The sequence below is a fragment of the Stegostoma tigrinum genome, chromosome 29, assembly GCF_030684315.1.
Source record: "Stegostoma tigrinum isolate sSteTig4 chromosome 29, sSteTig4.hap1, whole genome shotgun sequence".
Taxonomy (NCBI): Eukaryota; Metazoa; Chordata; class Chondrichthyes; order Orectolobiformes; family Stegostomatidae; genus Stegostoma; species Stegostoma tigrinum.
Window position 1 is genome coordinate 5,304,338 of NC_081382.1, and position 14,969 is coordinate 5,319,306.

At 43.0% G+C, this 14,969-nt stretch overlaps 1 protein-coding gene across 3 annotated transcripts in view; it reads left to right on the top strand.

Moving 5' to 3' along the window:
• The window catches only part of wdr31 (WD repeat domain 31), a 36,253-nt gene extending 23,176 nt beyond the window's left edge, over positions 1 to 13,077 (top strand). For 2 of the 3 annotated variants that reach the window (XM_048558580.2, XM_048558578.2), the window contains 4 exons: positions 3,568 to 3,635; positions 4,862 to 5,003; positions 7,257 to 7,419; positions 11,842 to 13,077. In XM_048558580.2, the coding sequence (XP_048414537.1) occupies positions 3,568 to 3,635; positions 4,862 to 5,003; positions 7,257 to 7,419; positions 11,842 to 12,002 (534 nt within the window). In that variant the 3' untranslated portion in view covers positions 12,003 to 13,077. The remainder of the gene's footprint in view (positions 1 to 3,567; positions 3,636 to 4,861; positions 5,004 to 7,256; positions 7,420 to 11,841) is intronic. The other variant, XM_048558579.2, reaches the window with a different exon arrangement.
• Positions 13,078 to 14,969: the final 1,892 nt, after the last annotated feature.

The following is a 14,969-nucleotide window of genomic DNA, read 5'->3' on the forward strand; positions in this document are numbered from 1 at the left end:
CCTCATCCCGCCCCCTTGATCTGTCCGTCCTTCCTGGGCTGACCTATCTCCTCTCTACCTCCCCACCTACAATCACCTTTACTGGCTCCATCCCCGCCTCTTTGACTGGTCTATCGCCGATCCACCTATCTTCTTCTGTATCTATCTTCTATCCGCCTCGCCCTCTCTCCCTATTTATGCCATAACCCCTTTCCCCTCTCCCATTTCTGAAGAAGGGCCTAGGCCTGAAATGTCAGCTCTCCTGCTCCTGTGATGCTGCTTGGCCAGCTGTGTTCATCCACCTCTTCACCTTGCCATCCCAGTATTTCATTCAGTTCATTTTCTGGTAAGTGAAAAGTTCCAAGATGTTGATAGCAGGAGATTAAAGCAATGATAATCCCATTGACTATCCAGAGGGAGTGGTTGGAGATAGTCATCACCTGACACTTGTGTGGTGTGAATGTTACTTGCCAGTTTTCAGCCCAAATCTGAATATTGAAATCTATGTAGTCATCAGTGATCATTCCCACTTCTAACCTTATGATGGAGGGAGAGTCATTGATGAAGCAACTGAAGATGGCTGGGCCTAGATCACTACCCTGAAGAACTCATAGAGGTGTCCTGAAGCTGAGATGATTGACATCCAAAAAAGATCATCAGCTTCCTTTGTGTTAGTTATGACTCCAACCATAAGAGAGTTTTCCTCCAGTTCCTATTGACTTTAGTTTTGCTAGGGCCCATTGAATTCACACTCGGCCTAATGCAGACTTCATTCATCATCACAGAATCCCTACGTTGTGGAAACAGGCCCTTCGGCCCAAAATGTCCACACTGACCATCAAAGCATCCCATCCCGACCCTCCCCTATAACCCACCTAATCTGCACTATGGGCAATTTAGCATGGCCAATCCACCTAGGCTGCACATCTTTGGACTGTTGTACCCAGAGGAAACTTAAACAGACACAGGGAGAACGTGCAAATTCCACATAGATGCCCAAGGCTGGAATCAAACCTAGGTCCCTGGCCTTGTGAGGCAGCAGTGCTAACCACTGAGCCAGTGTGCCATCACTTGATGTGAAGGGCTGTCACTCTCACCTTAACCTCTGGAATTCAGCTCTCTTCTCCAGATTTGGACCAAGGCTGTAATGAGGTAAGTAACTGACTGGCCTTGGCAGAGCCCCAAACTGGGTGTCCCTGAGCAGATTATTGCTGAGCAGGTGCTGCTTGAAAGCACTGTTCGTGACACCTTCCGTCACTACACTGATGATCAAGAGTAGACTAATGGACTGGTAATTAACTGAGTGATTTGTCCTGTTTTCTGTGTACAGCACATACTGGGACAATTTTCCACACAGCCAGGCAGCTGCAAGTTCAGTACTATTGCCAAAATAGTCAGGGCCTATAGTCTTTGGAGTATCCAGTTCCTTGATATCACAGTGTAAATCAGTTTGGCTGTAGCCTGGCATCTATGTTGCTGATGATCTCTGGAGGAGGTCAAGTTCCACTTGGCCATTCTGTGTAGATTGTTTGTAAATGCTCAACCTTGAACTATTGGGTTGGAGTCTCCATCATTTGAGAATGGGGATATTTATAGAACCTCCTGCTCCAGTGAATTGTTAATTATCCACAACTGTTCATGACTAGATTTGGAAGGACTGTAGAGCTGAAGTGAATTGGTTGGTTGTGCAATATAATAAAATGTATATAATTCTTTAAATTATTTAAACAGGAAAATGAAAAAAGGAAGTCAAAACCACAAATTTATTACTTTTTCTTCTTGTGCTGGCAAAGGTTTCACTGTGTCTTTATTTCTGTCTTATAAAACACATAAGATATGCTTTCTTGAACATGCACTTTAATTTGAAGATTCAACAAACACTCTCAAGATTTGTATTTGTTTATTGTTGGTTATCTTGTGACAGACAGTAATGGAGTAGATGTTGGAGTGTTTTTTTCCAACTGGGGCCGAAAACACACAAGGCAGGCAGGATTCAGGCAATTGGAAGATTTTTATTCCAGCAGAAACTGTTTGATGCAGAGAGAGGGCCAAAGAATCTTCCCCAAATCAGAAGGGAAAACAATGACAATTCTGATTTTTTACAGTGAAAATACAGCATTTTATACACTTTGTTACAATGATTAAATTAAGTGTAGTCACTGTCCTTTCCTCTTAGTCCATACACCCAATCTCTTAGCTCACCTAATCAATGATGAGCATTCCTACAACAGCCGCAGGTTCCCATGGTCTTTTGGTGTTTGTAGTCACTAGGCCTTGGGATCTTTCTATGCATCCTATTCATTCACATTCCAAACGTTTACTGGCTACATTCCTTCAGATCTGTCTCAGGGTTGTTTTGTCTAAGGACAGTGTGAATTCTAGTATTCATTGTACTACATGTGCTTTATTTTACCAAATTCAGCAATTCCTTGAATATTTCCAACTGTCCCAATTACATGATGTTAACATAAAATGCCATTTAGTTTTAACTAATTGCTAGAAGGTTAATTTCTGTTATAAAGTTAATTATAAAGTGCAACATTATACATCTACTTCTACTGTTAGCATTTTGTATTTATGGGTTGTGAGCAGTGTAACTTGTTCAGGGCTCAAGAGAAGGTGTCTCCTCAGGCTAGTGAACCTTCACATGCAGGCTTATATGTTTTTTAAATGCTTGTACTATATTCCGGCTACGTATTGAAACCAACTTCTATGATTAAAGCATTTTAACTAGAAACTATTTAATATTGCAGGTAGCTTCAGAGAAGCATCTATTTACTATGAAATAACTTTAGCTGTTGTCCTTGCAGCTGCTTAGGGACTTCAGCGAGCACCTGATGTTGTTCATTTACTGGGACAATCATCCCTTCAGCAATAAGGCCAGAACTGGTCATTTATCTGTCATAAGGCAACCTTTTGTCAGAATTGTCTGGGAGGGGAACATACAGTGTTCTTTTACTGACCTTCTAGCAGTTCTGTTCAAAGGTGCTATTGTATTTCATTGTGTGAGCAGGCTGCTTAGTTTTGCTCAGCTTCTGTCTGCCATCTTGTAATCAGGCAGCGGCTGCTTAGTGTGGTCAGGTACAAATCACTTTACATGGCCAGGCACAGGTCACTTCTACAGTAGGGCATTTAAACAGAAACCAGGCAGGGGGATCAGTTAAAATGGAACAGATGATTTACCTCCTAGCCTGCCATCTTAACAAACTTTAAATTACAAGTGCCAAGTACACTTGCCCAAAAGCCAACAAATTTGCTGAATATGCAGATACGCGCCTGATGACATCCTTGGCCCCAGCTGCAACATAGAATGAAACTCAGTTCAGTAGCATCCTTACGATAAGGAAAGAATGTTGCTTGATCCCAAAAGTCTCAGCTAGATTTGAATCCAGGTCCCAAATAGAGCCTAATGTTCAATTATCTCCGGGTTGTGAGATCTTACTGGTGGTTTTCATCGTCTTTTTTTTGCATTGAAACAAAATTAGTGCCCTTGCATATAACTGCTCCACTCTTTCTTGCTATGTCGTTCAGTTATGTGGCAACATTTCTTGTTTGGCAAATTAATTGATTGCAGTCGACTCTTTCTAGGTAACACACATCTGCTGGGTTCCTGCAGAATCACGTGTAATTCAGACCTCCGAGGACAAGATGATCAGGTGGGTTAACTGTTGCCCAGTTCAACTAGTTCACTCACTCAGTAAAGATCAGTGAGTTGACCTACGAATGCAAGGTGTATGCTTCCCCAACACAGGGAGATCAGCAGCTGTGGTTAGACTTTCCAAAATATTAAATAAGTTTAAAACATTGCAAAATAAATAGTTGTTTTAAATGATGCTATTCCAATGATATTAAGTGAGTTTCAGATGGTTAGGGTGGTATGGTTTTAGGTCAGGCATTTCTTATTTTGATCTATTTCTCCATTCAATCCTCTCCAGCCTGGTCAGCTATATACCATATCTGATGGAAACTCATTGCCAACTTTACAAGGACCCTTTGTCATCAGTATTGTCATGGAGTACTCATTATTGTATAACTTATCGTGGCAAGGTTTATAGTTCAGTTAATATAAGTTCTGGCCATTTGCTTAAAGAATGGACTTTGAATAATAGGAGTTGAGAAGCAGTTTTACAATTTTGTTAAACATCCTCGCTTTGTTACTTTATTTTGAGACTTGTCATTGAAGCACTGAGTGCTGGTAACCTCACAAAGGACCTGGTTTAGTGGAGATTTTCAGCCTGATGCTACTAAGGAGTTGGAGTAACCTTAGCATGAATGGTCATTTATCTGTATATAGTAAAACAACCTTAAGGTACTTCAAGGTAAGTGAAGCTAAACTGAAGATGTGCCTAACTATTTGTTAGGGGACATTCAAGATGCATTTGAAGCTAATTTAGCAGAAGATGCAGAATATTTCATTCTGGGAAGGGCAATGTGGGCTAGCTCAGAATATACGGAATTGTTTTGGAGTCTCTGCAGAAATGCATGCAGCTGTGTACTACTGCAACGATGTGTGACTTCACCTTACACTCTGCCAGGATGCACCTGCCTGTACTAGCTCTGTCGCTCAGGAAGTGATTTTAACTGCTCAGCTTTTGACACAAAAGTTGCTTGACATTTTAAATTAGGCATGGTTCAGATCTTCGGGAGTGGCAGAATAAATCAGTAGCTAAAAGTAGTTAGATGACTGGGTTTGATGTTAATTTCATGTTAATGCAATGCTGTTAGATCTCAATTAAGGTAAGTATTGACACTCCTAACATAACTGGCAGTTGGAACCTTTGTGAAAGTGAGTTAAGAGAGCTGAATAATCTGGAACGAGGTTTGACAAGAACCAGAAATGATTGCTGATGGTTTCCTCGCTCTTGTCTTTTTCTCTTGACAGAATCTGGAATAGTCACGAACTCCAGGTGACTCACACTTTCCCAATAAAACAGCACATCCAAATGCATTGTGATGCCAGTCCTGATGGGCGATATTGCATTACCTGCAGCAACGGTTTTAGCGGCGAGGGCTGTGAAGCCACAGTATGTGACCAACATTGTAGTCCAGTTTAAAGAAGGTTTGCGGTCAGGCAGAACATATATCCAAAAAATTTTTAAAACCCCCCTTTTTTTTTTAAAAGGTTCACTCATGAGTCATAGGCATCACTGGCTGGCCAGCGTTCGTTGCCCATCCTTAGTTGCCCTTGCACATTACATCATCTAAGTGACCACTTTTCACATTAGAGCTTGGCATATTGACAGGCTATTGAACTGCAGCAATCATCACAATCAAACCTGATGCTGACCTGTGTCACCCACAACTTCAGCAGGGTCACTCGATAGCTGAAATCCCTGGGAAGTTTCTGTCACTGTAGCTCAAAAATTCTGTTGTTACCTGGGTGTCGAACTCATGTTTGCTGTGTGTGTCGGGGGGGGTGGTGTGGGATTGGTAAATTACATTATATCTGGTAAATTATATTAGATACTGAAAAGACTGGAATTGATTTCATAAAAGCAGAATGAAGGAAAGACCTCAGGATTGATTAGTGATTGGAATAAGAAAATATCTAGCCAATTCTTAAGAACAATGCAGATACTTGAGGCAAGATTTTTGAATCCCACCAAGGTCAGGATCAGAGAGAGGTTGGAGTTGGTAGTTGTGCCAACAAACTGGTTTCCAGCTCCATTCAGCCCTGGGTCATTTATCTAGAGGCATGATGAGGAGTTGAAGTGGCAGGGCTAATCACCTTAACGCTATAGGTAGCCACAGCTCATCAACAAACTGTTAAGACCAACTAAAATCTATAGTGTAGCATCCAGGTTCACATTGACAAAAATGAGGAGCTGACCAAATACGACCTTACTCGCAACCCACGGAGGGAGCAAGACTAGAAATAATATGTTATAGTGCTGTTTTCTGAATGTAAAGCATTGGCTTGGTTAGGAACTGCGACCTTGTAATTTAACATCAAGTAACCTTAATGTTGTAAAATATTCTTATTCCAATCACTAATCAATCCTGAGGTATTTTCTTCATCTTGCTATTATGACACCGCCTTCCTCAACCGAGGATTCCCCAGCTCCAATTTCGACAGGGCCCCCAACCTGGTCCGACCCTTCTGCCGCACTTCTGCCCTCACCCCTTCTCTTCCCTCCTGCAACATCAATAGGTTCCCCTTTTCCTTACCTACCATCCCACCAGCATCCATATCCAGAAGATCATCAGATGCCATTTCCACCACATCCAGCAAGATGTCACCACCAGACACACATTCTCCTCCCCTCCCTTGACCACCTTTTACAGGGACCATTCCCTCTGGGACACCCTTGTCCACACTTCCTTCACCCCCAACATCCCCCCACAGCCCTACGGCACCTTCCCCTGTAACCGGCGAAGGTGCAACACCTCCCCATTTACCTCCTCCCTCCCCAGTATCCAGGGGCTCAAACATATCTTCCAGGTAAAGCAACACTTCACCTGCACTTCCCAAAATCTAGTCTGCTGCATTCGCTGCTCACAATGTAGTCTTCTCTACATTGGGGAAACAAAGCGTAGACTTGGCGACTGCTTCGCAGAACATCTACATTCTGCTCGCAAGAAAGACCCTGAACTACCACTTGCCTGCCACTTTAACACACCACCCTGCTCCCTGGCCAACATCTCTGTCTCTGACTTGCTGCAGTGTTCCAGTGAAGCCCAACGCAAGCTGGACGAACAACACCTCATTTTCCACTTGGGGACCCTACAGCCCTTTGGACTCAATATTGAGTTCAATAAGTTTAGAGTCTAAACTCCCCCATGTCCCAGCCCCCTACCCCACACACCAGCCCTTGTTACCACATAGCCTGACATTACATACTCCCTGTTCTTAGTCACTAATAATCCCATTAACAGCTATTCCCCCTCCCAGCCTGATCACTATCAACTCCTTTGTCTGTCCAACTGTCTTTCTGTCTCTTTGGGCTCTATCCTTTCGTTTACTCCCTACCCCACCCACCTCCCTGTTTTTTGCACATAAACTGATGTTTTCCTGGCCACCATCCGTTCTGAGAAAGGGTCACTCGACCCGAAATGTTAACTCTGTTTTTTCCTTCACAAATGCTGCCAGACCTGCTGGGTTTTTCCAGCAACTTTGTTTCTGTTCCTGATTTACAGCATCCACAGTTTTTTTCATTTTCTATTTGGTCAATTTTAATGCAGGTTTTACGTGATGGCCAACTACAAATATTATCTGCTAAGGAACTGGTAGAGTCCTAATGAGTTTTTAACAAGATGGTTTTTATCTCTTCTTCCAGCTATGGGACCTGAGACAGACGAAATATAAGGTGTGTGAGTACAAGGGACACCTGCAGACCACTGCAGCCTGTATATTTCTCCCAAATGCAACTTCCTCATTCCCCTTGGTCGCAACCTCAGGTCATGACTGCACTGTGAAGATCTGGAATCGTGACACTGCAGGTACTGTCCTTATACTGGACAACACATCGTAGTATTTTGAAACTAACTTCAGTTGGTGTCATGTGTCTAGGTTGTACTACAACATAAGTCTTTCTCAGGAACGATTAAGCAGGCTTGAGCTGTTTTCACCAGAAAATAGGAGGCTGAGGGGTGATCTAATATAGTTTTTCTAAAATTTATGAGCATATTTCTTGGAGTAAACACAAAGATAATTTCACTACTTTGTTGAGTTGAAACAGGCACCATTTGTGTTCAATATCTTTCTGTGTGCAAAGAACTGAGTTATATGTATCAAGTGTTATTTAGCTACCAGTTACGTCCAAGTGCATCATACTTTGCACTTGACTGACAATCTTAAATTGGTTGTTGTCTTAATTCTTCACTCATTCCAAATTATATAGCAAAGATTGCCCAATTGCAGAATCATATCTAGCGTTGGCCATGTGCTAAAAATGTTTCTGATTACTTTGGCATCTTTTGTAAAATGTTGCTGATTAGTGCAAGACAAAAGATTTGGCAACAAGTGCCTTTGTCCAATAACAATTAGAATGTTAGATTCATTGACATAAGGTGTGGTTGAGGAAAACAGCGTACATGCATTCAAGGGGAGGCTGGTGATGCATGTGATTTAAGGGTTGGCCTTATAGAAGTTTATAAAATCATGAGGAATATAGATACGATGAATGATAAGTTTTTAAGGTGAGAGGAGAAAGATGTAAAAAAAGACATGAGGTGCAATTTGTTTACACAGAGAGGGTTTGTGTTTGGAATGAACTACCAGAGGAAGTGGTGGATGTGGGCACAGTTACAACTTTTAAAAGACATTTGGATAAGTACATGAATAAGAAATGTTTGGAGGAAGATGGGCCAAGTACAGGCAGGTGGGACTACTTTAGTTTGGGATTGTGGTCGGCATGGTCAATTTTGACCAAAGTGTCTATTTCTGTGCTGTATGACTCTATGACTGAGAAAGGAGGAGTAGGTTATGCAGATATGTTGAGATGAAAGGAGTAGGTGGTGGCCAAACGGCCTGATTCTGTGCTGTAAAATCTATGTAATTCAATTTACTTTGGTAATTGAAACAACCTAAATCCATCTCATAACTTGTAACTATCATTGAAAACATAGAGAAATAATCTATGATCCAATGATTAAGCCACTGTAAGATTTCAGGCAGACGAAATTGTATATTCCAAAAACCAAAAACAGATTCACCTAGATAACAAAGTGTAGAGCTGGATGAACACAGCAGGCCAAGCAGCATCTTAGGACCACAAAAGCTGACGTTTTGGGCCGAGACCTTTGATCAGAAAAGGGGGATGGGGAGATGGCATCTGCTGTATCAAGCAGATGTTCACCTGCACATCTGCCAATGTGGAATACAACATCCGCTGTACCCATTGTGGCCTCCTCCACATCGGGGAAACCAAGCGGAGGCCTGAGGACTGCTGTGCAGAAAGCCTACGCTCGATTCGCAATAAACAACTGCACCTCCCAGTTGCAAACCATTTCAACTTCCCCTCCCATTCCTTAGACGACATGTCTATCCTGGGCCTCCTGCAGTGCCACAACGATGCTACGCGAAGGTTGCAGGAACAGCAACTTATATTCCGCTTGGGAACCCTGCAGCCCAATGGTATCAATGTGGATTTCACAAGCTTCAAAATCTCCCCTTCCCCTACTGCATCCCAAAATCAGCCCAGCTCTTCCCCACCTCCCTAACCTGTTCTTCCTCTCACCTATCCCCTTCTCCCACCTCAAGCTGCAGCCCCATTTCCTACCTACTAACCTCCTCCCTCCCCCTTGACCTGTCCGTCCTCCCCGACTGACCTATCTCCTCCCTACCTCCCCACCTACACACACCCTACTGGCTCCATCCCCGCCTCTTTAACTTGTCTGTCTCCTGTGCACCTATCTTCTCTATCCATCTTCAATCTGCCCCCCCTCCCTATTTATTTCAGAACCCTCTCCTACTCCTTTTCTGATGGAAGGTCTAGGCCCGAAACATCAGGTTTTGTGCTCCTAAGATGCTGCTTGGCCTGCTGTGTTCATCTAGCTCTACACTTTGTTATCTCGGATTCTCCAGCATCTGCATTTCCCGTTTTAACTGATGCACCTAAGCTGTTTGATACATGTTCCAGTATGCATTGTTTTGCGGGAGATTGTTATGAGGATTCCATTTTATACAGATGGGTTTCACTGCTCAAAGCAAACAGATTTTAACTATGGCTAAGATTATCATTTGTCCAGGCCTGGGAAATTAATTGGGACTAACAATTCCATGTAAGCAGATACTTTTGGAAAGTTCAAAGCCGATCCACAAAGTATAAATCTGTCTAGCGTCACATTCACTCAGAAGAACAGCTTATTCAGCTTCTGTCAGATGCTGGTGCTACTGATCAGGCTCTGCAGCTCTTCTGATAATATCTCTGAAATGGTTTATCTCAAAATCCAACATAAGCTTAGATAGCTGGTGGTGACCTCACATTTTTACATTAAGGGAGAATATAGTTCCAGAATTAATTCCCACTGTCGGACCTTCTACTGTGTACAAACCATGAATGAATGCCTCTTACCTTTCGCAGAGTAGAAAAGGTGACACTTCTGCCACGGTGTTTCAGGCCCAATATCTGACTTCATGACATTGATGGAAATGTATTCTGAAGCCACGCTCCCTGTTAATGATATATTATTTTAAACCCTTTGAATTACAGTTGTGTCTATCCATATGTATAAAGTTCCATAATTTTTGACATTCCTATCCTTACTGAGGGAGTGTTACACTGTCTGAGGTGCTACCTCTCAGACGAAATGTTAAACTGAGGTCCCCATCTGCCCTCTCAAATAGATGTTAAGGTTCCCATGGCACTATTCCAAGAGCTATTGTCTAGCTGACTTCTTAAATTCTACTAACATGACTGAAACAGCTGATCTGGCCATTTATAGCACTGTTGTTTTGCCATGAGTGAATTGTCTGCTATGCTTCATATGCAGGACGGTGAATGCACCTCAGAAGTACTTTATTAGCATAGATAAGGTTAATAGTAAAGGCTTTTTCCATAGGGTAGGAGAGTTCAAAACTAGAAGATATATTTTTAAGATGAGAGGAGAAAGATTCAAAAGGGACCTAAAGGACTACCTTTTCATACACAAAGAGTGGTTCATATGTGGAATGAACTGTTGGAGGAAGTGGTAGATGCAGATACAGTTACAATAATTAAAAGAGATTTGGACGGATACTTGAATAAGAAAGGTTTAGAGGAATATGGGCCAGATGGCAGCAATTGGGACTAGCTTAGCTTGGGAAACTTGGGCAAGTTGGGTCAAGAGGTCTATTTCTGTGCTATATTACTCTATGAATCTGTAAGTGCTTTTAGATATTGACATTGTGAAAGTTACTATGTATTTCCAAGTTCTTTCTGTCTAGCAATATTCTTTAGACAGAATTGGAGTGATGAGTAGTTATACTAATGTATAACTCAGATGGAACATAGGGTTAGCATTGTGAAACAATTTCACTAGTCAGGATGATTCTCCACTATTGACTGTATACTGGCCTTGTATTCTTTAAAGCTTTGTCTTGTGTTTTGATGCACAATTAGTTTTAAAAAAGCATAAAGAAGTGTATAAAGAATTTTTCACTCTGCCTGAAACCATGATAAAATGTTTTGCTGCAAACAAGGGAAGTTGGAAATCCTGTGAGTAAGAGTTTTTCTCAAGTGTGTTTGGTAAATCGACAGCATCTACATAAAGGAACCAACACAGGGCTCTGTTTAAATTATAATAATACAAAAATGAACTGCTTAGCTGCCATAAATACTTGAGCTTCGAGTGCTGAAGCCAGGCTGGTTCCTTTTAAACAGCACCCTTTGAGTGTCATCATTTAACAACATTTTCTCATTGCACACTTACTATCTTAGCTTGAGGGTACAATTTTTTTTTAACATGTATTCCAATTTTTTGGAATACTTTTTATGCATTTGCACTTTGGCATGTCCTAGAGTTAGTTTCAAGTGGGGCTAGGACATACATGCAGTCCAAATAGTGTGGAGTAGACAGGGCAGGCTATGTTTTACTCTTTGCAATGTGGAATGACCCAGCTAACTGGTACCTTCTGTTCTTGCTCAAACATTTCTATTTTTTGCTGATTGAGAGAGTAATCTCCAGCAGACTCCTCACAGCCTGCTCAGTCAGTGGGATGGTTCAGCTTCTTTATTTCTTTATTTCTTTAGTTCTTTCTAAAAGAAAAGGTGAGATTAGTAACTGAATAGAATTGTATGGAGTTCAAGCCAGCCAAAAATCAGCTTAAGACCTTTTTAAGATCCCTGTGGTGAAAAGTCAACTATTTATAGTGGGTATTCTGATGGGAGGTGTCAAAGACAGTCTCATTAACCAACCTGTATTTTCCTCTTTGTGTTATAGTTTGTGTGAGTTCCCTTTACCTGGATGGCACAGGACCCCTGACGTCATTAGCTTCCAGTGATGCTGCAAATTTGCTGTGTGGCAGTTTTAATACAGGAATTCACCAACTCCGAGTGAACCTTTCAAACAGCTGTAGCCTGTCTGAGGTGGCAAGATTCTGAGCAGGCAGAGTAAGTCAGAGATGTGACAATGTAGCATTACAGCTGGGATCATACATAACAGGTCCTTAGCTGAACAACTGTCAGTGGGTTAAAAAAAAAGCAGTGAGCTCTGGTTTTAGTCAGTTTACTACTATGCATCTTGTCTATATATTGTCTGGATCTCAGGAATGAGGATAAGAATGTTTTGGTTCAGATTTGTTTATTATACTGAAGTATATTAGGATTCATTTATTCCAGGTTTTGAAAGTGGTTAGATTCCCTACAGTGTGGAAATAGGCCCTTTGTCCCAACAAGTCCACACTGCCCCTTGAAGCATCCCACCCAGACCCATCCCCCTATAACCCACACACCCCTGAACACTACGGGCAATTTAGCATGCCCGATCCACCTAACTTGCACATCTTTGGACTGTGGGAGGAAACCGGAGCACCCGGAGGAAACCCACGCAGACACGGGGAGAATGTGCAGACTCCACACAGACAGTTACCTGAGGCTGGAATCGAACCTGGGTCCCTGGTGTTGAGAGGTTTCACTGCTAACCACCGAGCCACCGTGCCGCCCCAGGTTGAGGCAGGCACCACTGGATCATTGAATGGATAGATTGGAACAGAAGATGACCAGAAGGTAATGATTGGGGAGATGATCTCTTACCTGCTCCAGGGCAGGTTGGATGAGTTATATTATTTTTCTTTCTATTTCACACTTGTAAGATCCCCTGAAGTAGTGATAATGGTTCCCTGAAATAGTGCTACTTTTGTACACTGCTAACCATTATTACCTCCATGATGTCATTAGTGTCAAATGTCATTTGTTGCATATGCTTACAACAAAAAGCAAAGCCCACTTGATAGGAATTCCTACTCTGTAGTGTTTACTAAGGGAGGAGAACATTTAACAACTTCAACCATGTGTTCTGCCAATCAGAGAAGGAAGGAACTGCAGATGCTGGAGAATCTGAGATAACAAGGTGTAGAGCTGGATGAACACAGCAGGCCAAGCAGCATCATAGGAGCAGGATAGCTGACATTTTGGGCCTAGACCCTTCTTAAGAGGGGAAGGAGGCTCTGAAATAAATAGGGAGAGAGGGGAAGGTGGATAGAAGATGGACAGAGGAGAAGATAGATGGAGAGGAGGCAGACAAGTCAAAGAGGTGAGAATGGAGCCAGTAAAGGTGAGGGTAGGGAGGAGATCGGTCAGTCGAGAGAGGATAGACAGGTCAAGGGGGCGGGATGAGGTTATAGTAGGTAGGAGATGCGGCGGGACTTGAGGTGGGAGGAGGGGATAGGTGGAAAGATAGGTTAGGGAGGCGGGGATGAGCTGGGCTGGCTTTGGGATGCAGTGGGGGAAGGGGAGATTTTGAAGCTGGTGAAGTCCATATTGATACCATTGGGCTGCAGGGTTCCCAAGCGGAATATGAGTTGCTGTTCCTGCAACCTTCGGGTAGCATCATTGTGGCACTGCGGGAGGCCCAGGATGGACATGTCGTCTGTGGATTGGGAGGGGAAATTGAAATGGTTCGCGACTGGGAGGTGCAGTTGTTTAGTGCAAACCATTCTCTCTGTGACTCCCTTGTCTGCACCACACTGCCCTCCAGTCCCACCACACCCGGCACTTTTCCCTGCAACCGGAGGAAGTGCAACACCCCATCCCAGGCCCCAAGATGACTTTCCACATCAGGCAGATGTTCACCTGCACATCTGCTAATGTGGTATATTGCATCCGCTGTTCCCGTTGTGGTCTCCTGTACATCGGGGAAACCAAACAGAGGCTTGGGGACCGTTTTGCAGAACACCTATGCTTGGTTCGCAATAAACAACTGCACCTCCCAGTCGTGAACCATTTCAACTCCCCCTCCCATTCCTCAGATGACATGTCCATCATGGGCCTCCTGCAGTGCCATAATGATGCCACAACAACTCATGCCGCTAGGGATCCCTGCAGCCCAATGGTATCAATGTGGACTTCACAAGCTTCAAAATCTCCCCTCTCCTCACTGTATCCCTAAACCAGCCCAGCTCGTCTCCGCCTCCCTAACCTGTTCTTCCTCCTACCTATCCTCTCCCACCTCAAGGCCCACCCCATTTCCTACCTACTAACCTCATCCCGCCTCCTTGACCTGCCCGTCCTCCCTGGACTGACCTATCAACTCCCTCCCCACCTATTCACACCTTTACTGGCTCCAACCCCGCCTCTTTGACTGGTCTGTCTCCTCTCCACCTATCTTCCCTTCTATGCACTTTCTACCCACCTCCCCCTCTCTCCCTATTTATTTCTCCTTCTCCTCCTCCATTTCTGAAGAAGTGTCTAGGCTCAACTTCAGCTTTCCTGCTCCTATGATGCTGCTTGGCTTGCTGTGTTCATCCACCTTGTTCTGCCAATCAGTTGGTGAATTCAGTTTAGTCATGATGTGAGAGAAGCTAGGTAAATAATAAAGAATGTAGCTGTGTAAGGGAAAGTGACGACTGTAACACAGCAGCATTGTAACTATGCAGCACTTCCTGCTGACAGCCTACCTCAGTCTGGTACTGTTCCGTTTGTGTATGTCTTCTCGGAACATAGTTGCTATAGAATAATTGACAGAGAACAGAGGAAGGAGCATTACTGATGGAAGGATTGGTATTTAGTGTGTCCTTTCTGTGCCATTTAAATGGAACACCTCTCTGGTCTGTAATGTTATTACTGGGTTGCTTTTGTGACAAAGCATCATGATACGCCTGCGCCAGCAGGGAGCACCAAAGCAAGTTATCCTTCCCATAATCGCAGGAGATTACTTGTTGGATTGCAAAGGTATAAATAACTGTGTTTTAATTAACATAGAAAAGAGAAAGATAAAATTGCAGATTTTAATAATTGGTTTAACAGATATAATTTGTATAAACATTGAAAGAAGTAATTTTAGGATGATTGATCAGTATCGGACCTAATTGTTTAATTGAAGTTATGGAAATGTCTGATGTCTTGTGATAT